This window comes from Onychostruthus taczanowskii, unplaced genomic scaffold, assembly GCF_017590055.1.
Source record: "Onychostruthus taczanowskii isolate IOZ18803 unplaced genomic scaffold, ASM1759005v1 scaffold5, whole genome shotgun sequence".
Classification (NCBI taxonomy): domain Eukaryota; kingdom Metazoa; phylum Chordata; class Aves; order Passeriformes; family Passeridae; genus Onychostruthus; species Onychostruthus taczanowskii.
Window position 1 is genome coordinate 4,357,089 of NW_024502568.1, and position 25,710 is coordinate 4,382,798.

At 39.9% G+C, this 25,710-nt stretch overlaps 1 protein-coding gene and 1 long non-coding RNA gene across 3 annotated transcripts; one reads left to right on the top strand and one right to left on the bottom strand.

Annotated features, from left to right (window-relative positions):
• Positions 1–136: 136 nt before the first annotated feature.
• LOC121341907 lies at positions 137–4,905 on the top strand. Its single transcript, XR_005953474.1, has 4 exons — positions 137–486; positions 1,177–1,248; positions 2,254–2,420; positions 4,772–4,905. It is a non-coding gene; the product is annotated as an uncharacterized LOC121341907 (long non-coding RNA).
• A 9,525-nt stretch (positions 4,906–14,430) lies between these two features.
• On the bottom strand, positions 14,431–24,385 carry CCNJ (cyclin J). Of its 2 annotated transcripts, XM_041415860.1 has the most exons (5): positions 24,029–24,385; positions 21,976–22,186; positions 19,343–19,642; positions 19,091–19,250; positions 14,431–17,633 (listed from the first exon to the last, which is right to left on the bottom strand). In XM_041415860.1, the coding sequence occupies exons 1-5, from the start codon at positions 24,095–24,097 to the stop codon at positions 17,222–17,224; spliced, it is 1,152 nt and encodes a 383-aa protein (XP_041271794.1). In that variant the 5' UTR covers positions 24,098–24,385; the 3' UTR covers positions 14,431–17,221. The 2 variants fall into 2 exon arrangements, with proteins under 2 accessions (XP_041271794.1, XP_041271795.1); XM_041415861.1 differs by lacking the exon at positions 19,343–19,642.
• Positions 24,386–25,710: the final 1,325 nt, after the last annotated feature.

Genomic DNA, 25,710 nt, shown 5'->3' on the forward strand with positions numbered 1-25,710 from the left:
AACCTTCCCGAAAGGGCCGCGACTGCGCCTGCGCGGCGGCGCCGGGGCGGGGAGGGGCGCGGAGCGCGGGGAGCACGGCCAATGGGGCGAGGGGCGGCGGCCGCTCCGCGCGTGCGCGGGGCCGGGCCGGGCCCCGGGAGCGCCGCAGCCTCGGCAGTGCTGGTGCGAGGTTGTTCTCGGGCTGGGTGTGTGGGAATAGACCATCTCCGGTAGTCAAGGATGTGCAAGTGAAGTCGATTTAGAAACCAGCTAATCATCTGTCTTGCTTAAGCCGATTTATTTTTGTTTGAAAAGTTGTTGATATTTGTTACTGCTGTGTACTCCTGCACGCCGCTCTGAGGTGGTGTCAGTGGGAGGCAGCCGGGATGGCTGTCAGTACTACAGCACGTTCTGAAAAGTTAAACCATGATTTACAGTGAAACAGCTGTTGTAATGTCGGTCGTCAAAATTTGTTTGTTAATAACGTTTTTATTTCTGCTCGATACGGTATCCTTTAACACGGCTTGTGGAGCAAGTACATTAAATACTCTAAGCATGTGTTTTTTCGACTGTGTTTTTCTTTGCTCTGTGGTATCTTTTTTCCTCAAAGACTTCTTTCAGTCTTCAGTAAGTGCTTTGGGGCAGCAGTTTTGAGGTGCCTCATTCGTGGAACAAATCCCCTTTCCATATAGTACTTGTGATGCATTCCATATTGGATGAGTCCTCTTGGTGCTCAGGACAAACTGATAGATCACACCTCTTCATTTTTGCGTATTTCTTTTAGTATTATTTAATTTTTTTTAAAGTTCCTGCATACTTACCAGCACTTACATTTTTAATTGAATCATTCATTGAAGTTCATTTTAATCTGAGTCTTTGGGATGTCAGTAGAAACTGAAAAGGACAAGAGACAACATTTTGTTAATAAAAATGCTGCTATAGATCAGGAATAGCTCTTGGTTTTGAATGTGTGGATTTGCATTACCGTAGCTGAGAGCGGAGTCCTTTTTGAAAAGGGAGAACTTCCATCAAGTGATTTGGCTCGGACTTTTTACAAATAAATATTTGTGCATTTTTGAGGGATGCTTTTAGACAGTTTGGTTATATTGATAGACTGAAGGAAGATGAAATAATTATGGCTGAGCCGTGCTTTAAACCAAAGATCTTGCAAAGGTGACCTTGACTTTCAGAAAAAAGTTGAAACAGCCCTCTGAACAACGTGTGTTCTCTGTTCAGCACAGTGTGACACTGCCCAACACTTCTCATCCAGTAAGTGTTAAAATCGGTTTGAATATGGTAGGTTCTTTACAGCATTTCACCGAAGCCTTCGCTTTGCTCTGATTTTTGAAAGAACGCAGTAATATCCAGAAGCAATGTAGATGAAATAAAGCCATTATTTTAATTTCCTTTGTGAGGGCGCGAGTCTGAGCCGGGCGCTCGGGGCGCAGCCCTGCCCGCCGCCGCCAGGGGGCGCCGGTGCGGCGGGCTGGGCGCGGCCCCGGGAGCCGCCCGTGAGGGAGCGCGCTCCGCGTCCGCCCTCACACGGCCGAGGGGCCCGGCCCTTCAGCCCTTGAAAACCCGTGCTGGAACCTCGCCTGTGGGAGCGGGACAGCCGCTGGTCAACCGCTTAGTGTGTGGCGAAAATATATGGGGTTATGCTCCCCTGGAAGCTTGTCCTCATTTGTTTTCCATAGCTTGCTGGAGACACTGAGGTGTCGACAAATAGACGACAAATAGAATGGCTTGTAAATCAGAACCTGCAGGAAGGTAGTACAATAAAAATACTTATTTACATATTTCCTGCTATTGTGCAGCAAAACTTAACAAGTCAGTTAGGAATGTATTAATTTTATTTTTACGTGCTTATATTGAGTAGTTGCATTGAACTTGGTGGCATTTCCCGTGGTTTAAGGTAGAGGCTTTTGAATTTAGTTTTCTCATTCTCTCAGCAGCAGCAGTAGTAACTGCAGATGATGTGGGAGGCCTTACTGCTGAGGAGGGATGCTCCCAAACCTCTGTGAATCCTTTCACTGCCCTGAGTGAGGAACCCCTGCTGCTGTCTTGGCCATCCCCATCACCTCAGCCTCAACTTTGCCCCTACCTGAGCAATGTTGGTACAGCAGTATGCAAAATACAGACTGCCTAATGTTGAAAGAGTACTTAAAGAAAGTATAATTTACTTGTTATGCAGATGCATTGTATTGTCTTTATTGGAGATTGAATAATGCCTAAACAGACCTGTAATCTGACCCATTACTTTTTTTTTTTTTTTAGCTTCTCTGCTGTTTACGCTGTGTCATAAGACAAATTGCACTGCTGTTAACTGGAAAATCTGGTCTAGCATACATGATGTGCATTTAGAGTGACAGTTCTGTACCTTGATCTACACTTAATGGTACTCTGGATGGAGCATCTGGTAGAACAAGTTTTCCTTAGGACATGTAAGTATTTATTTTACTGAGATCAGTAAGGAAACTTGTATATGTATTCAGGTATATTATTAAACATATTATGAGAAGAAAGTAAGTATACAAATGGTTGCTCACTTGTGTTGTGTTAGTAGTTGGAAGAAGTTTGTGGAACATACTAAGAGAACGTGATATCCTGGTCCTGCTGGAGCTGCCTGGGACCCCATTTAAGTTTCTCTAAGTGTATGTTCACAAACAATCTCTCTTCACAATCCCCCTGCTCTTGGAGCAAGTCCAGGATGACAGTGCCTGCTACGGCAACTGTGCCTTTTCACCCAGGTCAGGTTAGGCACATCTGCCTGCCAGGTATCCTACCTGAAAGCTGGGACCAGTACTAAATTCAGTCTCCTGCAATTTCCAATTGACTTTCTTCCCCTCTGTTCAGACATTCTTCATTCATCTTCTGGTGATTTGTTTCTGTTTCATGACTAAATCTCTTCCTCCTGTTTGTTCTCTAGCTCCTGTGGATTGTAAACCACATGCTGAAACACAAATAAACTGGAAATTCCACAAGTATTTTATAAAAATATTTTAAAATCATACGCATGTCTTCAGCATATCACTGTCTTCCTTAGTTTTTAAAGTGCTGTCTGCCATCAGATAGTCATCAGATACTTAGCATTTGGGTACCAAATTGATCTTAATCCTAAAATACAGTTATGTAATTTACTAGCACTGAATATCTCTGCTTTGCATGGTCCTGATGAAATAAGGTTCAGAGAAATACTATTGCTTGTAGGAGGGTTGACATCAACCCTCAGGATCTGAAAGCATAAGAGATTTTATCAATTACTGAATGACAGAATATGAATATTCACCTGATATAAATCTTACTTTAAAAATCACTTCAATTACATACCTAGCTGATAAATTTAATTAAATAGATTTTAAGACTACTAATGTGTTAGTATCAGATAATAGTTCAGGAAGAATTATCATGTATAGTATCAGTAATCATACATTGAATGTATTAAAATTTGGGTAAAAATTAGACCTTTATGTAACTGTCACCAGATGGATAAATTGTTGTCACACAGACACACTTGTGAAATTACTAGTAAGTCTGAATCATATAATCACAGAGTCATAGAATAGTTTGGGTTTGAAGGGACCTTAAAGATCATGTGGTTCCAAAGCCCCTGCATGGACAGGGACACCATCCACTAGATCATGTTATTCAGAGCCCAGTCAAACCTGGCCTTGAGCACTTCCAGGATGGGGAATCCACAGCTCATTATTTTTAATAATCTGAAATTTGAGTATTTTTCTTCCCACTTATCTGAAAATGATCTAAAATAATTAACTGAGAAAAAAAATCTGCTGCTGGAAGGAGGCACTCGTACATAATGGTGCAGATCTCTTCATGACTCAGTTATGAAAATTTGCATTTGTAGCCATTAAAAAGTCATTGTTACTTTAAAAATGGGGGTTATGTCTACAAAGTATAACTGTTCTTCATAGTCGCTTTGAAAACAATTTAGATGTCAAGTGACTAATGCCTGAAGAAAAGCAGCTAATGCTTTTATAGGAACATCTTTCTGCTCTTTTGCAGAAATGGCTGAGTGGCACTTCATTAACTGAGGAAGTTTACTGGGACAGCCAGGGAAGGTTGTGAGGTGCTCAGGTGGTTTTAAAATTACACCAGTCAAAGTGGGCCAGTTTGCTTTTTTTTTTTTTTTTTTTTTTTTTTTTTTTTTTAAGTTTGTAAAATGATTTGAAGTGAAAGTAGCATGCTTTGTACTAATAGTGCCCAAGTCCCTGACTGTACCCTTTCTGTAGTAGGTTCTGTTACAGCTACAGTAAGTGACAGCTCAGAAAAACCAGATGGCATCTGGGCTGGGTTCTGAACACCATGTCCTCATCCTCAAAGGAGACACCAAGGAATATGATATTTCCTCACCAAAAAGAGTTCTCTTTTAACTCTGATCTGACAGGCTGTCAATATTGACCTCTAGCTGTTTTGTCAAGTATTTGTTTGTGGAGCATGTTTTCTGAAGAATTCATTTAGAGAATTCATTTTTCTCCTCCATTAACTCTAAATTCAAGAAAGCATCCTCTTTCAGGGAAATAGAAGCTCATCAGCAATTCAGATGTTAGAATGCAGGTGAGTTGCTGTGGCTGTGAGGTAGCAAAGTGTATATTTCATTTGAAAGCCATGTAGTTTCTGTGGTCCATTAAAATCAAGTGGAAGTTTCACTTTATTTGGAGGGGCAGAGAGGGTGACTTTTGAAATACATTAAACATGTGTATCCATACACAATCTTATTGAATAGCTTTTTCTATTCTGTCAACAAATTTTGATTTAGGTCTACCTTTCTTTCTAGATGAAGAAGAAACTACATGCTGTGATGCCAGGCAAACTCCTGCATGCTTTATCATGGGCACCTGATGAGGGAAGTGCTTTCCTGTAGCTCCTGTTTCACAGCTGATAAATTCTGCTTGATGCAGCTGGTAATGAATTGTATATTTTTAAGTTTTATCAGCATGCTCATCTGTTAGAATTTCTTGTTCAGATCTGTGGGAACTGCTGGTAAATTGGCTTAGGGTTTCTTAGTGCTTTCTAGTTGATTTTTTAAAATAGCTGTAATGTTAAACTAGATAACCTGATTAATCTATCAGAATTTGAAACGTGTTCTAAAAATTGCCAACGTTATAAGACATTTCTGTTGCCATTTGTACCTTTAAAAGTTCTGCAGTTCATGATAGATGGCTTTATATTAATGTGCCAAGAAATGTGAATGCAGAAATAGCTACTGGAATTGGATTGCTCAGTCACAGACAAATTCATCAAATAGGCTAAAGCAGTAGAGTTTGATCCCAAATACTCTAAGTATTCATGTATGAGGGTGTTCATATATGATGGGATTGATTATGGTAATGTTTAGCAGATTTTGATAGTCCATCTTCACATGTTTTTCAGAAGGAAATACATATTGTCCATTCTATATTAGGGTATTACAGGGTAATTGTAAATACTTTTAAAATTTTTCATGCAAGTTCTTTGGCTTCGAGATTACAAATAACAGGGACCAAGTTAAGGCTTGTTAGGTTTTTTAAAGGTCTAACAGATAAAAGCAAAGCATGGGAACAAACTGAAGTAGTTATCACAGTTATTTAAAAGCCCAGAGCAGAACTGTTGCCTGAGATTAGGTCTCATACCAGAATAGCCAAACAGAGGAAGCTGCATCTTCTGCTGCAGTTGCAGAGAGGTCACTTGTGTGCCTGGGATAAAGGTCCTGTCCTCCCCAGGACACCCAGATGTCCTGTGAGCACTCAGTAGCTCTGGGATGTTCTGAACACAGTGGGTTTATTGCATGAGCTCAGATTGACCCTGGAGAGCTCAGGCCTCAGTTCTGATGTGTGAGTGCTGTGCTGGATTTATGTGTGTCCTGTGCAGCTCACCTGCTTGTGCTCCACGTGTCTGATGCACCTCGTGACTAACGGGTTATTATCAGTAATATCTGATTTTTAAAAGTTATTTTGAAATTGAGGCAATTTGTAAAACTCTTCAGCCTTGCCCTTACATTCTTTCACAGTATGCTGGATCCAGGGAACAAACCATTCCAAAATACTTTTGAACAGCTGCAAGAAGAATTTAACTTTGTTACTGAAAAAGATATTAAAAAGTGTAAATGCTTCCAGCTGTTGCAGTAGTAAAACTTCTCTTTATAGGGAGATACAACATACAGTATTTCAGGAATTTGGTGTTTCAGATACAGTCTTTGTTTTAGACTTATATTTGATAAGTTGTGTTACATTTAATTTCTGATTTTTTTATATTTTCTGAATATATCTTTCCTGGTTTTTTATATGTTTATGTAGCAGAAAATTTTGTTATCAACCTAAATGCCAAGTTAGATCTGTCTATACCTTCAACATATTTGGATTTACTATAATTAGAAGCATATTAGCTATATTAGTTAACAGTACAAATTTAAAATCCAGAAAGAATTTTATTATAGCTTGCAAAATTTTACTTACAGGTATTAGGTACATATTCAGATGCTGTGGTCCTCTGAACAAAATTCACAATTTTCTCTCAAATGTTCACAAAGTGAAGCTCCAGATAAAAACTTCAAAATGTAGTGAAAACCCAACATTTTGATTAGATACTGCATCTAGCATGTTGATTTTTGTAGACTGCATTCCTTCACATTCTTGATTGATGGGATTGTATAGTCTGTGAAACTCTGTGAACCCTCACACTGAGCTGCCACAATTTATCATGAGATGGAGCTCTGAGGCAGAGCAAGAGTCAGCAAAGGCAGTGGCACTACAGCAGTATGGGCATTATCCCTTTCTAATGTTTCTGGTTTGGGAAAAATTCTGGGTTCTCTAAAGTGTGAACTCTTCAGCTACATTTAGAAATTTCCAAAGGAACCTGACATCCTGTGAAATACTTTTGCAGTTGAAATGCTGGAAATTTTTTTTCAAAAAGCCGACTGGTATGAACTTCTATCTTTTCCTTCATTCAAAAGTCTTGTAGATCCTCTTTCAATTAGTTGTTTTAAAAATTGGATATCATGAGGAAATATCTATCACACCCTTACAAGAGTTGTCCTAATACTTAGATATCACAATGCTTTATTTCTGTCATGTGCTCCAGTTTAAATTTATCACGAATCAGCTTCCTGGACTCTTGTGTGGTGTGCCTATATCTGCTAGTTCAGGATCCCATATAGATATGTGCTTCTTGTGCAGAGCTGATAGGCTGTTGGTGGCACTCTGTGTTTATGAAGTTCAATTGACTTTCTTCACTCTGTCTCTAGAATGCAGGTTTTCTTGTAAATGTTTCTTGCAACTCTTTCTGAAGCTTTCCCATTCATTGAACTAATAAATTAGGGATTTTTTTTTGGTAATAAATATTTTCATAGTGCTTAATCTTTATGGCAAGATTAGCTATGAAATTAATGTGTTTTAAACTCTTTTCATGCAAAGGATGGGTGTATTCTGGGAGTTACTAGTTTTTGGGGTCCATTTTTATAGAGATTTTTTATAGCTTCCTGCCAGTGTTTATGCTTTTCTTGATAGTTGCAGATGAGGCCAGGAAAAACAGTGTGTGTTCCCATACAGAGAACATAAATGGAAATAAAAACTGTGATGATTTATACAAACAACTGACACACAGACTGATAGTTTGAGGTATCTACTATCTCAATTCTCAAACCCTTTGTAGCATGGTGATCTTGAAAAATATCCCTTCCTGACTAATTATGCAGTTGTTATATTTATAGATATTATATTTTTATATACATTATTAAAATGTTTAATATATATTTATAGATGTTATAGATATTATAAAATTATTTTATGCCTTTCTTGTAAACAGATGTGTTCACATGAGTGCTGTCAGTGGCAGCCGTACAGGGCAGGGCTATTCATCACATGCTTATTTGAAGAGCTGTAGCTTAAAAAATTCTAATAATTCCAAAGGGATTTACAGTGCATGAGCAGATGTCAGAAGCAGCTGAGTTACCTATTCATTTATAGAACATCTTATGAGTAAACTGCCAGGTAAAAAGGGAGTTGGAAGGTATCAGTAGGTGGCAGAAAAACACTGATATTGTAGCTTTACCTGTGTAAAACCTGACATCTCTGCCTTTATAATATTTTGAAGTTTTCATTTTTCTCTGTGCTGAGCTCCAGACCCCTTTACAAGACTTCTGTTTCCATGTTTTCAGTTATGACAACCTAGTGCTGTATTACTGTTCTTCAAATAGTTCAAATCTGTCATCAGAGGGAACTTTCCAGATGCTTTGATGTGAAGCAGACAGCTTCTCTTTCCATGAGCAGGGAAGTTTGAGGGGTGGTGAAATGAGAAAGTGTTCACAACTGAGAACCCTGGAACTGACACCGAAATTGCTCTAGGATACTGCAGCTGTATAGTATATGTACTATGTACTACATATACTATATGGAATAGTTATTTTGCTCTTCTCTGGTTTTAGGGTTTTTTTTTTCTTTTTTGCTAGATGTCATTTTTGTATCAGTTTGAAAAGGTGAACTCTGAGCTTAGGACTCTTGAGTCTTTGATCTGCACAGCATCATATTTTATCCAGCAGTGCTTACTTCAAAGTACAATAATGTATGAAAATCATGTCTGACTTCTGTGGGCTTTGGAAATTATATGACTGCATCAACTCTGTGATCCATCTTAAGCTAAGAAAAATGGCTAGATCCGAGCTAGCATATGAGGAACCAGTTCTGGTATCTGTACCAGAAGCTCTGTTGTTTCTTGTTTCAATCTGCCAACAAATAGTTTTAGCTTTGTGTTTGCAATTATATCATCTTTGCTTTTGGTAGGATGTGTTTCACATTGGCCACTCATATGAGAAAGAACTGGCTTGGATCAGTTATTCTGTTCTCAGCTCCTTTGGAGCAATTAAAAGCCATGCAAAATGAAATATAAAATATTTCTGTGGTATTTGCAAAACTCTGTAGGAGCTTTTGTTGTTACAAAAGTAAGGTGATAAGGTTTTCAGAGTGATGACATTCTACAGAGTCCAGGAGTACATATTATAACAACAGCTCCAGTGTATTATCATTTGGGAGAACTCTTGGTGTCTCTGTATGTCTTGGAGCTGATATGAAGACAGCTCCCTGCTTTTGTAGCATGATTCCAAAAAAGGCTTTTCCCAAAACCTTTTTAAGAAGCACTTCTTTGTCCAATTTGTGACTACAGTGAAAGGTGCTGGCATATTTCTCTCAGGATGAGGAGAGTATGGAGGCCTCAAGGAGGAACTGAAATTAAGTTTGTCTGAGCAACACAAGGAATTCCAAGAAGAATAGAAAGTTTAGTCACAATATTTGGATCCTAGACTATTCAGGCTCCAGACTCTGTTCAGCCATAGCTGATGACTATCTTGAGCATATACACAGTAGGAAGTTGGAAGAAAAAATTGATTTAAGGGGTATTTAGAATATGGCTGTGTGCAATAAAATGTTTTAATAGGCTGTTTTATTGAAACAAGTTTTTATTGAAACAACATTTTATTGCTTTTATTGAAATAAGTTTTAAATAACTTTTAACTTTTTTAACTTGAATGGGCTCATGGAAAGTGAATTGCAGAATACTAGATGTCTTAACATGGTAGAATAGAACCATAGAATCATGTAGGTTGGAAAAGACTGCCAAGTCCATTTAATTTTACAAGTTCCTTAGATTTTCAGTGTTTTAAGTGCATTATTCCAAGGTATCTATTCTTCTCTGAGACTAGAAGAGGGTTTCCCATGACAATTTTCAGGACATATCCTCCTGGGAAAAGTCCACTGCGTTTCTTCTTGTCAAGTGTTGGTGTCCTTTTACAGAACTTAGCAAGTAGAATCCTTTGAGGAAGATATAAATAATTAATTGTAGTGGATTTCATGTGACTATACCACAAGTTTTACTAGGATGCACCTTGAATTAGACATTTATTTCCTAATGCCTTGGAGCAGATGATATTATTTACCTACATAATTTTCCTCTGTAGTCAGGCTTTGAAGTTACAAATCAAAGTAATTTGTCTGTTCTAGTTCATAGGATACTAAAAGAAATAGTTATTCAAAGAACATGTATTTCTAAAAGAAATTTAAAGCACAATTTCCAAGTAGAATAAATAATAACTTGTGGTTTAACAAAGGAGGAAAAAGAGTTTTAGTAATGAACTGTATTAAAAGTGCTCAATGTGCCACAAGAGCTATTGAATGTTGCTTTCAACTTAAATAAGTTATTTTAGCATTCAGTAAAAAAAGCAGAATTTGTGAATTTCACAGATTCACCAAACATTCTGAGTTGGAAGGAACCCACAAGGATCATCATGTCCCACTCATTAACTGACAGTTTAATACTGTAATTGACAACTTGCTAGTAGTGGCTGTGGCAGCTGAACCAGTAAAATGTAATTTTTATCACAATTCCTAAAGGTGTTTTTTAAAGAATATGTGCTTTTGGGAATGTCTGTTTTAGAACTAAGTCTTTAATTCAATAAATGTTTGCACATCTTTATTTTTGTTCCTAGGAAAGCGTACAGCACATGCAGTGCTCAGCAGAACTGAATATACACATCTTTGATACCACAAAACTCTATTGAAAAGTAACTGTATCAAGTCTAGGAAAGTGCTCTGCTTTCTGCATTTAATCAGATTCACTGAGTGGAAGGTGCAAGAAATCCCATCATAGACCCTACTGACTAATTTGCATTAAGAGATATTTCTTCCTCACATCCATTAGTATTTGGCTTAAATCCTGAATGATTTCATTAGCTATGTAAGGGCTTAATCTCTTGAAAATCCTGCTAAGCTCTTGCCCTCATTGAAAGCTGTGATAATTTGTTCTAGTTAATTTTCATTTAAATATATAGCCTTTCAGTACTTTTTTTTTTTCTTTAAATAATGGCAAGATTAATAAGAACACAATTTTTTCTTTATTTTATTATTTTGCATCCCTCTGCTGTTTGGTCTTAGAATCTTCTTTTAAACAATGCCACTTTTTTTCAATCTGTCAATGCAGTCACTGCAATTGTGAGGTAAAATTAAATACTTATGGAAGTTGATGTTTTTAATCCTGTTTTTTCAACATAGAATAATATTTCAGACAGCTGTGATTTTTGCTGTAATTATTCTTTTGACATATGAAAGGCTTAGATTTATTCATAGTTGTTCTGCACCTTTTTTCCAAAGGAAAGAGAACAACTTGCAAAAGGTTGTAGAAGAAAGTGCTTCTTTAAATCTGTTTTATATTACTGCAAGTATGTAAGGAAGCTAAATAGTGGTTTTACTTTCTTTGCTAATGGAAATACATGTAATTTCTGTTATCCATTTTTTGTTGATACAGGAGGGAAAACTGCATTTGTACAACTCTAGAAAAATTCTTTTTGGAATATCTTAATGGTGCTGTATTGCAAGGGGATATGGTATGAGCAGTTTGATACTTTATCCTCTCCAGAATGCTGACTGCATTGTGAATGGGAAGAATTTAAGAATGTGGCGATAGTATGGTTTCCTGTTAAAAAAAAAAAAAAACAAAACCCAAGGCATGTACTAACATCAAGTATAAACAGGAATATATAAACAGGGATGGCTTGTGGAAGCAAACAAAACAGGCAGTTTTTTTCCAGGAAAAAGTGGCAATGGAAGTGCTTCCAAGCTAGTTTTGTGTTGTCACAGTCTGGTTGATTGAGGAAGTGGAAATGTTCTTGGTGGTCTCTTGCAGGTGTAGTGCTGCATGCTTGCTACCTTTTTAGCAGCTAGTTCTCTCAAGTCTTAGGACACTTTACAAGAAATTCCCAAAAGAGTCTTACAACCACCTCTGTGTTGTGGCAGGATCCCTTTAGAGCACATAACCTAAACCCAGGTATAGAAGTCTGAAAGGGACTTTCCTACTAGTCAGAGAACCCATTGCCCAGTAGGGCCTTATCCAGTTTTCCCATTTGCCATTCAGCTGTTTTAGGATGCGTGGCCACACGCCTACTCCTTCATCTGTCAGTGCAGATAGTCTCCAAGGTGTTCATAATCTCTGCTAAAAGGGAATGGAATATCCAAGTCCTTGGAGATTGTCCTTACTGCACCACAAACAGGAGCTAAGATAAGGTACGAACACTGAGATGGGATGCAAGGTCAGGAGCATAGAACTGCTCTCCAAAATACAGGCACTTCGCCTGGAAACTCAGGCTCTGGACTATTTCTGGAGAATTTCTCCACCTTTGGAGATCTGCAGCAGTGCTGTCTGGAGTGTCATCCACCCTCCTGCAAAATCTGCCCATCCAAGCATACAGAAGCACTTAGCAAAGCCTTGCTGCTGTTTGTGTTCTTAAAATAAATAGAGAACTCTTTCCTAAGTAACAGTTAAAAGTGGTTGGAGAGGGTAAAGTAGAACACCATTTGGCAAAATCTTTTATGACATCATGTTAACAACAGGCAGATTGACAATTTGTCCTCTTCTGCGTGGAGTCTCATTAATAAATCTGTAGGTCAAACTGAAGGGAGGGCAAGTGTTAAAATACTCAATCTGGTGAGCTCAAGTTTTGAAACATCCATAGTGTAACTGTGCATATAATTTTCAATTACTTCTATTCAATTTTATGTTTTAATTTTCTAAAAGTTTCTAAGCAATGCTTTGCATATATTCTTTGTTTTCTTCAATATGATAAAGATATCTAGATACCTGAAGGTGCACAGAAAAAGGTGTTTAAGGAGAAAATAATTATGCAGTTACAGATTGTTTGGTTTGGGGTTTTTCTTTTCAATGTTAAGTAGCAAATGCTTTCCTTGGTCAGAATGCATGCCTTGTTTATTGAAGTTATAGAAATTCCTTACATTACATTTAATTCTAGGAGAGAGCAAACAGTCAGTCTAATGTAAGCTTCACAATTGTACTTCTGCCCTCTTACATTGCATTTAATTCCAGGAGAGAGCAAACAGTCTAATGTAAGCTTCACAATTGTACTTCTGCCCTAACTGCTAAAATATCACTGAGATGGAGACTAAAAATAACATTGTGTATTTTGTTATTGCTGCTTTACTTGGTGTTTTGAAAAACTGCTGTTGACAACCTTTTAATACAGGATGACCAACTGGGCACTTGCACTCACTGAGATAAGGCCTTATCTACTCACAAGACTTTTGTTCCTGTGAACATTCAGAATGCAGAGTTAATAAATTATTGCAGGAATGTGCTACGTTACTTTCTGGCTTATATATATATTTAACCACAGCATTACAGTTGGAAAAAGTTTTTATTTCTGGTGATGTGTCAGTCACTAAAATGTTGACTTTAAATTTCATATTTTAAGCTAAATTTGCAATGCTGGAAGACTATAAATATCCTCATGTTTAAAGTAAATAATGAACCAGGGTCATGGGAAGCAGAGATAAGGCTTTTCTTGTTATGTACAAACACAAAAATAGCTTCAGACTTGCAATTTCAAATCTGAAGCTGAGACTTCTACTGAAATGTTGAAAAGTATTTGGCAGTCCTGTCGTTGTTAGGAGACTCAGAAATGTCATGGCTAGCTCCTATTTTTTAATTACAGTGAAAAAAAAAAAAAACAAAAAAACAAAAACTTGAGATTTCAAGGCCACAGTCTAGACAGACTTGACTTTTGCTGCCTTAAGAGTGAGGACAAACTTTCCAGATCAAAGTATCCATGTAATATGCATGCTGTCATTGTATTGGAGCATTGCCCTTGTTCTTACAGGGATGGAGTACAGCTTGCTCTCCCCCTCTGGCCCTAGGTCCTCCAAAAAGGTTTTCACTATCAGTGTTTATTCCTAAATGGATGGGTGAAAGCGAAGAGGCCTCACAATTTCATAACTTCAGACAAATTAAATTTTAAGCAAGCTTATTAATTTTTGTGACTTAGGCCACAATCATAGCCTTGCTACAAATATGAAATGTGCAGCGTTAGGAAGAAACAAATTCTTCTAGTAAGCAGCAGTTATCAGAAGTTCAAAACAATCAAAAATATCTGTGCTAGGATACATCATGTGACTCTGCAGTGCCTGCAGCATGACTGAGCCTTCACAGCTATTGTAAATAACACAAGTGCTTGTAGCTCTTGACAAGAGGCTATTCCCATGTCTCCCAAATGATTTCTAGTACTAGAAATCTGAGATTGCCAGTATTAATGGTTGCTTTTTTGTATGAGAACAAAATTAATTCCACCCGCTGGCTCTTGAACTACTCGAGTTCTTTTGTTCTTTATTTCTTTGTTACAGCTGTGTACTAGACTCATTGTTGAAGTGTACAATATTTAGCATATGCTGTGGCTGCAATTAGTTTTAAAGCTCCTTCCTGCATGATTTCCTTCCTACTTTTTTTTTTTTTTCAATTGTGAAGTCTTGAGTGCTCCTGCAGCTCATGATATGTCACAGAAAACAAGGGGGGAGGAAGAGAAAAGTCCTTACAGCTTCAGCCAGCTACACAAGGAAAGACAGTCTACATATTTTAAAAAAAAACCCCATAATACAAAGCATAACACACACTGGAGCCTTCTTACTCAAAACTAGTTTTATTTTAAAAAATAAGTTGAATGCATAGCACTCACAAAGATTCCATTGTTTTGGACATTTTGCATTTAGAAGCACCATTCTTATTTATGCCATAAAAACCACATTTTGGTTCCAATAGTAAGAACAGTGTATTTTTAATGTACACTGATAAAGCCCTTTTAAATAATATAGATTGAAACTGTTCAGTGTACATTTTTCTCTGTAGTCATGATGCAGCTGTAGTGTCAGGAAAAAAACTCAGACTAAGTAATAAATTAAAAACAAACAGTATGTAGTGGATCTTTTTACAATTGACCTAATGTCTTAAAATAGTCAAATAAAAAATACCCTATTAAATGTAAAGCTGTGGTATTAACTAACTGAAAAAGCCCCCCACCTATTATAATTCCAGTGTTAAGTATTAGTTAAATTTTTTATATATCAAATGCCTATGGGATAAATTTACTAATACCCCCAAAAAAGAAGAGCCTATACTGCTGAGTCACAAAAAAAAAGATGACAAGTTAGCTGATTTAAAGATTTTACAGAAAAAAAATGCTACAGGCATCTGCTGTTATTTCAAGTCATGGTCTATTACAAGACTGTACATTCATAGCATCAGAGGTAGTTAGAGCACTGAGGACTTGGATACATTGCAACCAAATGAAACCAGCAGAAAGAAGTCCATTTCCCTCTAAAATGGGTAACAGTGCTGAGTAAAAAAACATGGCATCTTATGAGGTGGAAAGTCTCTACTTAACACTACTCTCAGACACAGGGAAATATTCATTAAGAGATGAAGAGAGGAGAGGAAAAAAAAAACCAAAGCAACTTTCATTTTAATAAGGAATTGACCACACTATGCCTATTTTAAAGTTGATTCTCTAGGATAAAAGGGAGAGGGTCATCTTTTCAATTCATCCTCCTATTCTTCTTGACTTGCACATCTATGCTACAAAAGCCCACAACAAAAATTGGGATTTAAAAGACAAACCAAGAGAAACAGGATTTCTTCTCCTCAACAATAAATAGGATTTTTGTAGCATGTTACAATTTAGTCCCAGAAAGAATGAACACAGCTGTCCTCCCTCCATTCTGAACATTACGGTGATAAAGCTTTCATCTTCATATTGATAATGTAATTTAACTGCCCCTGCTTTCAAAACAATTTCTGTAAGATTCACAGTAATTCAGTGTCATTTGATGTGCGATTTTAAGTGCTGCCACTAAGACAGGGAAGAAGATGGTAAAAAACCAAATGAAACTACCAAAAAAAGCCTTAAGCCCATATACTATAAGATATTTTAAAGTAGTAAGAATCCTGTTATTCATACCACTTCCTCCCATATTCTAGCACAGGAGAAAGTCTGATGTCTTCTTGTATTTAAAGAAAAACAACAAAAAAACCCAAACCAAAACAAACCACCCCCCCAAAAAAAAAAAAAACAATAAACACACCAAGGACCCCAAAAACCATCTCCATTAGTATCTCTACCATAATTTTCATCCAAGAGGTGGATGAGTGAAACTTTCTACCCTCAGACTATCCACTCCACAGGAGATAGTGTAATTCCATAAAGTTATATTATTAGCACCTTACTTGTGATGAAGCAGTTCATTCTGCAAAATATTTTTGATCCACCCACTTGGAAGAGCAAATCTCTACATCTTCTTCTGGAACTCCCAAATAGTAGAAGAAAAAGTTGCCCCTTTATTACCTGAGTATTTCCCTCCACTATAAGCATGACAGAACTGGATTTCTGTCAGCATTCAGGTGTACTTTTTCTGTAGGGATGATACTGTCTGTACAACTGGAGGATGCTTTCTGTTGGTTAATAATATTCATGTGTTTGTGTGTGTGAACACAGAGGAATCACAGCCACTGTAGTAGTTCTGGTACAGTACAAGTTCAGCTGAAAGTTTGTCTTTTCTTCAATTATCACACTGCTGGGCAGTAGTTCACATCTAGTGTTCTGTGAACACTAACATATCCCTTTGGTACTCTGCATAGATGCCCTGAAGAAAAGCCACTCCACTTGCTATAGTCTCTTCCCCCTCTGCCTTCCTTCCCCGAGTTATACCCAATTAGTGTACAAACCAGCAGCACAGAGTAATGAGTAGAAAAGTCCCTGAGTTAGTATGAAAGAGTTACTTTAAACACAAAAAAGATAGGAAGGATAAAAGAGGCAAAAATATACTGTCTGTCCTGTAAGGTACAAAACTTAAAAAACTAGCCAAAATACCAGTTAATTCACGTGCGTTAGCCTAAAGTAAATAACAAGTGGTGAAAAAGGGGCAAGATTATGGAGTTAGCCACATGAGATTTGTTTCTTCCTGTGATCTCCATGTACCTGTAGAAGTCTGGCATTCAGTGGATTCTTAAGTTTCAGTAAATATAAAGTAAGTGTTAATACTGTACGGTGGGATGACATAAATGTCTTCAAAATAATACTGCATATCTCCTTCATTAAAAGATTAGTCCGTAGTTAGTCCACAGCTGTTTTTCTTTTGAGTAGTATTTCACAGACACACATTAGAAGCGGAATATTCTGAATGTCAGAGTAAGAACACATTATCCCCAAGCATACAGATTCTTTTTCAGAGGATGGTCTGTGTGCTAACTTTTTGCAGGCTGTTCTTTGAGCTGTGGTACCGGTTGCCAAACCAGTTTTTTTTTTCCTGGGAAGGCACCTTTTTTTATTCAATTTTTTGCCCTCCAACTTTGAGGTTTAACAAAAAAATGAAACTATTTTCCACACAACCCTCCGCCCCAAACGAACAAGCACAAAACCATTTTGTTCTTATCACCTCTCAAAGCAGGGAGTAATACAGGAATATCGTCCATTCACTTGGTACGTCCGGTTGTAGGAGACACTTATACATGGCTTCACTTCCAGTGGCACAGCCAGCGACACGGCAGCGCCCGGCTGGACGTGGCCTCGAGCCTGAGCACCGGTCTGTAAGGCAGCAGGGCAGGTCTGGAGCGGGTAAGAGGCCGTGTGAGTGGATGACAGTATCTGCTGGCAGCTTTGCTGCTGCGGTGCTGGGTGGTGGTACTGCAAGGACGACTGGTGAGCCTGCAGGTACTGTGGTACGTGCTGCTGAGCGCTGGCCTGCTGGGCACTTGGAGCTGGGGGCTGAAACACAGCGTGCTGGGCAGCCTGAGCCTGCTGTCCTTTCTGCTTGTTTGCTTCCTTCACGTCGTTATCATGCGCGCTAAAACAAATTGAAAAGACGGACTGCATCAAAATAGATATTAATATCATTTCAACTCCTTTGAGTTAAGGTTTATAAGAACACTTTAAAAAATGATGCAAGTACCTGACAGCTTCCAAAACTTTTGTAAAAAACATAGTTTTAGCTACCCTTTACAATCACCTAAGATTTAAAAATGTGGTTAGGGTACAGTCTCTCTTTCCAGCATTTCACTTCATTGTGTAGCAATAAAAAACATAGATAAAAGCCAAGTACAATACATGCAACAGAGCGGGATCTAGAATTACAGTGCAAAAAAGCTTGCTACTGTACTTTAGTAGCCCAATAAATTGCTGGATTACTAGAACCTGAACTGGCTGCTTCTACCTAATTTAAATTAAACAGAATATAAGGTTTCTTAAAAAAAAGATACCAGCAAGGTTTGCAATATCTACATTACAGTACGTAAAGATCATATGCGGATTCATATTGGATATTGTTCTAGAGAGCAAAACCAGTTTTTTTTTTTTCCTTCCTCTCACCTTTTTTCTAGCCTATCCAGTATGGCTTATCTGAATTCCCTTTGATTTACAACTGTCTGAAATGTATCTAGACACACTCTCTCCCTCAATTCTATGCTGAGGTTAAGCAGATGCCACCTACACATTTCATTCCTAACTTTTTGATGGTGCCCTCCCTCTGTTCCAGAGCAATACTGAAAACAATTCTGCAACAGCACTTGCATGCTTTAGGTACTACTCCTTTCATTATACACGTAAGTGAAGCCAAGAGAGGCCATCAGGGGTGATAATGTCACATTTCTAAGGCTGATGTGGTTCTTCCAGATACAGCTGTGCATCTTCTGATCACAACTATGTCAGACTTGGGTAAGAGCAAATTTCTGTAGAGGGAAAGCAGATTGTGTAACGTGCCTACCTAGGAAGGTTCACTTGGCATTCACTGGCATTTTTATCTCATGTCAGCTGTAATGCAAAAATGGATACAGCAAAAATGGATAGTGTAAACCCATCATTATTTCCTCCTGCCAAAGCTGGTCATTTAAACGGCTGGCAGGTTTTATCCACCATCTCTTTGGAGCATGCCTTGAACTTCCAAGGCATACAGTCAAAAGCTCCTATGCCTTTGGTACTCTTCACTATCTCTTTGCTCTCAGAGCAGACTAGAGAGATTGGGAACAAGCTATTGAAGATGCTCAAAGCATCCCAGATGTTCAGTGGAAATGCAACGCAGAAGTTTATTTGCTGAAAGATCAGGAAAGAGATAAGATCTGATAACGTACTCTCTTTTGGAAAGAGCAAAACAGTCACTGCCTAAAAATATGTACCAAATTTATGTATAAGTATTTTTAGAACAGAGGAACGGAAATTTGTAAAGAAATGTAATTGCACTGCTGGCAGCAATTAAGCATAACAACAGATGCAGAAATGGGCTTAGAAAAGCCACTGGTGTTAACTCACATTAAGAGTCGCTCAATGCATGGCACCAGGAAGTCCCAGGAGTAGGCAGTGAGGTGATGCAGCCGTGTAGGCCACGTGGGTGAGAGACGCAGGATAATCCTTGAAGAAGCTACACATGCAGTAGCAACTAAAGAAGGGGCATAATTTAAAAATTCATGATCTAGAAAGAAGGAATAAGAAAAAAGATTCATTTAAGTTTGACATTGTCTGTCACAACAACAAAGAAGTCATTATCTGAAATCTATAACTCACCTTGCAATGATACTTCCAGAAAGTAATCAGCATATTTGGCCATATATAACTTAGTCTTCTCTAAGCAAACCATTGGCCAGCCATCATGAAGATCAGTCTCATGAACAGCAATAGAAAGATAATAGTCGATGAAATGAGCAGCAGTTGGGAGGCACAAATTCCACTGAAATGTTTCTAGCAACAACAACTCCATATGAAGCAAATTCTGTTTTGTTAGTACCAAATTCATGTTAGTCATACAACCCAAGCTGTTCAACTGTTCAAGTTTGGGAACACTGTCTTCCTTTTCTTCAAATTTACCTTCAGGTGAACAGAAAGAGGAGGGAAAAAAAAGGTTCAGCACAAATGCACTATAAAGTGGATTGCAGCTAATGTCTTGGTCATATTTTAATTCTACTATGTCAAACAAGCTTGAGACTTTCCTGCAGATGCAAAGCTCAAATGGACTACGTTATTAGAGACAAAAAGGGGTATGTACTAAAATGGGCTAAACTTCAGCAGATAATGTCAAACCCTATGTAGGATATTGTGCAGTGCCATGTTTCCTGTTGGTTTTCCCATGCTGGCACACAGAAGTCAGCTGCCAAGAACAGAATATTAGGACATCACTGACACTGCATATGCAAGTTTTTGTCACCAAATTATTTTATAATGTGTCCCCCATCATCAATGAAATACCACTTTGATGTGAGTTGGCAAACACACCACAAGAGCATTTGGCTTTAATCACCCTCCCACCCCCACACACCCTTTTTGTGTCTAAAACTCATTAGAGCATAGCTAAGAGCTCCAGCCAACCTGGCTGTTTTTAATGCCTGCAATGGTAGGTGCAGTTTTATACTTGAGATCTGGCAAACAGGTGGATTTCAGCAACATGCATCTGAAAACCTCCTCGCCACATACACTGTTGCAACCTTCCTTGGACTTTCAACTTGTCATGCCTGTATGTTTTTAGCCTAAAGCAAAACTGTGTATGTAGAAAACCCATTAATAAGAGAAACAAGTGTCACATTTCCATACGGTTTGCCATATGGTTGTGCTATTTCAATTTCATTGCAAATTCTTTCCATCTTACATTCTCTATTCAGTGCTACATGATAGGTTGTAAACACACATTCTTTGAGTTTTGCAGGACTGAACATACATAAACATTTACTTTTTTTCAATGGTGGAGGTACTTATATAGGACTTAATCCAATACTGGTGCCAGTCTGTTAGTTTTTGTTTCCCATACTCCAGTAATTACAGAAATAAAAACTTTAGTAGGACTCACATAATAATTTCTCTTAATACTTCTTTAACCTTATCAGATATATCACAGTGTCATAACTTATTACACCACTGATTAAAGTGCTTGTTTAAGCCGTACAGGGCAAAAGTTTAAAATAGCATTCTGCCTCTCTCTCAACCAGCCCATACACTGCTTCTCAGAAGAGTACTCCAGGCTTTCAGAGCTCTACTTGCAGCTTGCCACGAACAATGGCAGAGGTTTGTTTAAAAAAAAATTCTCTTCAGAACATGAATTTAATTTGAAAATCCGGCATTAGTTCAAAGCCAATCTATTTTCCTAAATGGATTACAGTGGTTTCTGAGGCAATGTTTTCATACTCAGCATGACACTCTTTGCCAAGAGAAGATTACTGGTTGGTGGCACCTAGTCAAAGTCTACCCTCAGAAGAATGTGAAGTAACCCTTTTCTAGTTTAACTGCTCTGCTGAATAGCTGTATTGGTGGACACCGGATGCAGTGAAAAGACGAAATCTGTCCAATACCACTGCACTCCAAGTTTTCTAGCAAAGAAGGCCTAGAACCCTTACTAGAGAAATGAGAATAGATTCAGAGAAACAGATCAGCAAAATCTGAACCAACAGTGAGTTCTGCTGCCAGGACCAGTTTCTCTTAACTGTGTTTGTCTGTGAACAAGTGCCAGCAGGTTTCCCAGCAAACAGCACCCTTATTTTTTCAGGGATGTTATAAAGGGGTCCCCAAATGTTGAAAGATCGATACCTGCCTCAAGAATCTAGCTGAGGTCAACATAAGCAGCACTGTTATAATGAGTGTTTGTAATTAATTCTGTCTTCAGAGTACTGTGTATTCACCAGTGTATTTTACTTGTGTTACATTTTATATGTGACAATACAGGATTTATGTTAGCCTTAGCTTGCTTAAATAACATGGCCATTTACAAAAATGTGGAGTACTCTAGAACTACACAGCACAATCAGCAGAATGCAGTGCAGTCTACACATGGTTTCTTTAATTTTTTTCTTTATCACAGATAGGTAAATTTCTCATTTTCAGCACAGGATGTACCTATTTTGAGATACCCCTAGAAAGACAGTCTTTCTGTTCCTACAACACAGGTCTTAAAGTTCACATTAGAATAATTTGTTTACAAATATAAACATTACTTTTTAATCACAGCATGTTTTTTCCCACCCTCAGTTTCATCAGGTGCCAACAGAAATCGAAACAAGTCTAAAGAAATGTTCTACCAATTGGGCCACACTGATACGCACTGCTCATCATTTATAACCACTTTGTTTCCCCCACCTGCTCCATCCCACCAAGACACACCTTGCATTTGGCAGCAGAATCGATTAGTCTAGTTAAGTTTGGTGCCACATACTTACTTGCTAAAAGCAAACAGGACAGAGCAACCACGTGCAGCTGCTGTGTGGATATGTCATAGCGGTCCATGAAGAGGTCCAGCAGGTACACAGCCAGGTGGCGCGCAGCAGGACACAGCCTGAACCGGTTGCTCACAATGGCAATCAGGTCTGCAAAGTATCTTCTCAGGTGTAACTGGGGAGACTGGCCTTTGTAAGAGGGCAGCTTTAGCTCCTAGATGGACAGCAGCAGGTAATTTTATTAAAACTAGGATTTAGATGGAGGTGGTATCAGATTAATACAGCTGATATTTTAATATTTATAACAGAAGTTTCAAAGGATTTCTCCATTCTTCACTCTGTTCCCATCATTTCAGAATTCCTTTTCAGCAAAAAACCTATTTGTTGCATTACAGAACAAATAAAAATTACTTTGTTTCTGCACAATATTAACAACTTAAAATTTAACATCATTCGTTTGGGCAATCAGCCAGAGTGACTTCAGCTTTTACCATGTCGTTACAGAACAAATAAAAATGACTTTGTTTCTGCACAACAAACAACTTAAAATTTAACATCATTCGTTTGGGCAATCAGCCAGAGTGACTTCAGCTTTTACCATGTCTGTTGCAAAGGCTGTACAAGGGCTTGCAAGTATTCCTCAGCTGCTTCAATGCAAAGTTCAATAGTTTAACTCAACCCCTCCCTTGCTACAGCTCAATCTAGGCAACCAGACTTTGTACTTAAGTATTTGCACGTTCTAGAGCTGCCAAATCTGCCAAAGCTTCCAGGAAATGATCACTAACAGCCAGCTGAACCTTAGGAAGGGGAACGGGGTGTGCATGAACCAGCATTCGCCTCGTGTATGTTAAAACTGACCCGGTGTGACTGATGTCACACTGACACCGATTACAGTGCGCTCTAAGGCAGTTAGTTAAGCGCACAGGTCTCAGATTGAGGGGGAGGACCCCTCAAAACAAAGGTCCTGGAAACACCACATTTGAGCAAATCTGTGCCATGATCTATTTTGAATACAAAATTTGGACTGGTAGGAAAAAAAAACCCACAAAACCCTCCAGGCTCTTGCCCAGTACAGTAGCCAGTAACTCTTCCTGTATGCAGCAGAACAGCAGTGCTGGCCTCTGTTATTATGAAAAAATTTATGAGATAGACTGTGCACCTACACGCTGCGTTCAAGTAGGATTTTGAGTACACTTACGTTTCCAGTGAAAATTCTCTCGATTAACTTAATTACATTAAGTTGGAATGGAGTCACAAATTTTTCAAAGTTTTAATGTAAATTCAAAGTTTTGAAACGTGCTATTGAAGTGAAACAAAAGCCCACAAACATACTTCCCACCTACTAAGCTTTATAATTCACCTCTCACAGCACTAACTTAGCTTTAGTAAAGATAAATTGGTAGCAAATAAATGATCCTGTTCTTCCCTTATCTCCCTCCATCACCGGAAAAGAGTAAAGCAATCAAGACTCCGGGAAAAGTAATCCGCTCATCGAGGATCATCAGGCAACAAAAGAACGTTTTTAGTAGGTTCCGTCATTGTAAACTGATTCTCAGCCCAGGTGTTAAGAGTGCTTTATGAAAACAGTCCCGAAGAACAACTCGGAGACAGTCGAAGCAACTTCTAAGCAATTGCCTGAATCCTCTACTACTCTTAACGCACCCAGCATTTATTTCACTGGGTTTTTGCTTGGTTGGTCGGGTTTTTTTGTTCCAATAACACCACAGTGCTTTCTACCGAGTTTAAACCTTGCAAACGTCCTAGGAGCCGTACCGGGCACGCCGTGAGCCCTTCCCCTCTCTGGGGAGCAGCGGGAGCACAGTCCGGCCGCTCGGATCAGCTGTCACGGCCGCGGACAGACGGACAGACGGCCCCGGCGCCCACGGAGGGAAGACACGGCGAGCTCCGAGTTCACAAAAGCCAACTCCGCCGAGCCCCGGCGGCCGAACGCCGCCACCCCACGCGCGCTCTCCCCCGCTGCCCCCGCCGCGGCTCCGCCGTCCGGAGCCTCACCAAGACGCGGGGCCGCCCCCCAGCCCGGCTCCCCCCGGGCTACCTTGTATCGAAGCGCTTGGTGGATGTCGGCCGCCAGCTGTCCTGTCCACCACTGCGCCTCCAGCTCCATCGGCGGCGCGGCGCGGCGCCCGGGCCCAGGCACCGGGGAGGAAGCGGCACTCGCTGAGGGCGGGACAGGCAACGCCACCCTCGCCCCTTTCTGGCTCGCCCCCGGTTAACCGCGATCAGCTGCCGCGGGGCACCCCCGGCCCCCCGGCCCAGCTGGCCGCCATACGGGGCACAAGTGCGGCTCGTTAAGCCGCCCCCTCCCGCCGCGGGGCACGGCCGGGTGAGGGGGTCGCGGAGGTGGCGGCGGGGCGCAGCCCGGGACACCCGAGCGCGGCGCGGCGGCCCCGGGGCTCCGCCGCCATCACGCGGCGCCGCGCGCCGCGCCCATTGTTAAAGGGCCGCGCGTGTACAAAGCCGGGCAGCGCCCTCACGGGCCCGCCCGCCCGCCAATTGCTAGCCGCCGTACAGCGCTGCCCTCGCCGCTGCCAATCGCCGGCCGCTTTACAGCGCCACCCGACCGCCAATCAGCGCGCGGCCGTGGCGGGCCGGAGGCGGGCGCCTCTGGGCCCGGGGAAGGTGCGGGTGGGGCGGACCGGCCGGGGCTCCGGGGTCTAGCTGCTGTAGCACAGCGCTCTATGGGCCCCCATGAACTCCGGATAGCACCTTTTTTTTTTTTTTTTTTTGTTATTCTCCTTGCCCTCGTTTCCCCCGGCTCTTTCCCCTCAGCTGTGAGGTTTCAGCACGTGGCCGTGGCAGCGCCTCGCTCCGCTCTGCCCTGCAGGCGCATTGTCCCGGTAGCTGTGCGGGGCGCACGCGGCGCCTCCGAGCTTCGAGGCTCCAGTCCCGGGTCGGTTTGGTTCCCCGCTGGTTAAATCCCGGGGGAAGGTTTGCAGGAGCGTGCAGCCTCCCTTTCCGTAGCCGGTGCCGCTCAGCTGAGCTCAGGGCTCCGTGTCCTGTGCTGGTGACCGGGAGCTCGTTTAGCAGGGGGTGCTCTGCCCCTGCTCTGCGTTCACAGAGCCTTTTCCTTGCTGCTTTCTGCTCCCTGGTAACCCCCCGCGACGGGCACCTTACAAAATAAAACTTAGTGCTTCATGGTCCTTTACATATTTGAATTTATAAATATTGAGGCAACTAGTTAATGAGAATATAAAACCTGGTACAACAGGTGATGCAAAGTGATGGAGAAGAAATGCTTTGGGTGCAATATTTTTATTGAGCGAGTGTATTTAATTTTTTTGTTTCTACCTTTGCTCAGACATGATTTTTTTCCTTTTAATTAAGGAAATAGAAACCAACTTTTTGACATAACCAGTTTAATGACTCTGTAGTGGGAACTGTAAAAGCCTGTTCCTGTGTTTAATGGGTAATCCTATAGACTACGGTAGTCCCTTTCATCTGAGGAGGTGTGCCCATAGATGGAAGCTTTTGTTTTTGAGGACACATTTTTGGACAGTTTTCATTGATAACAGATGTTGTTATAAAATGCTACTTAATTTTCTGGGAAAAAAAAACAACAAAAAACAAGAAAAGTTTGGTGGTTTTTTTTTTCTTGGTACATAATTGCAAAATATTTTAACTATTTAGATTAGCTATCTGAGATCTATGGACTATTGACAAATTAGTATTTTCCTGGTCTGATGGCTTTTTGTCTCATTTCTGTACATTATTTTATAG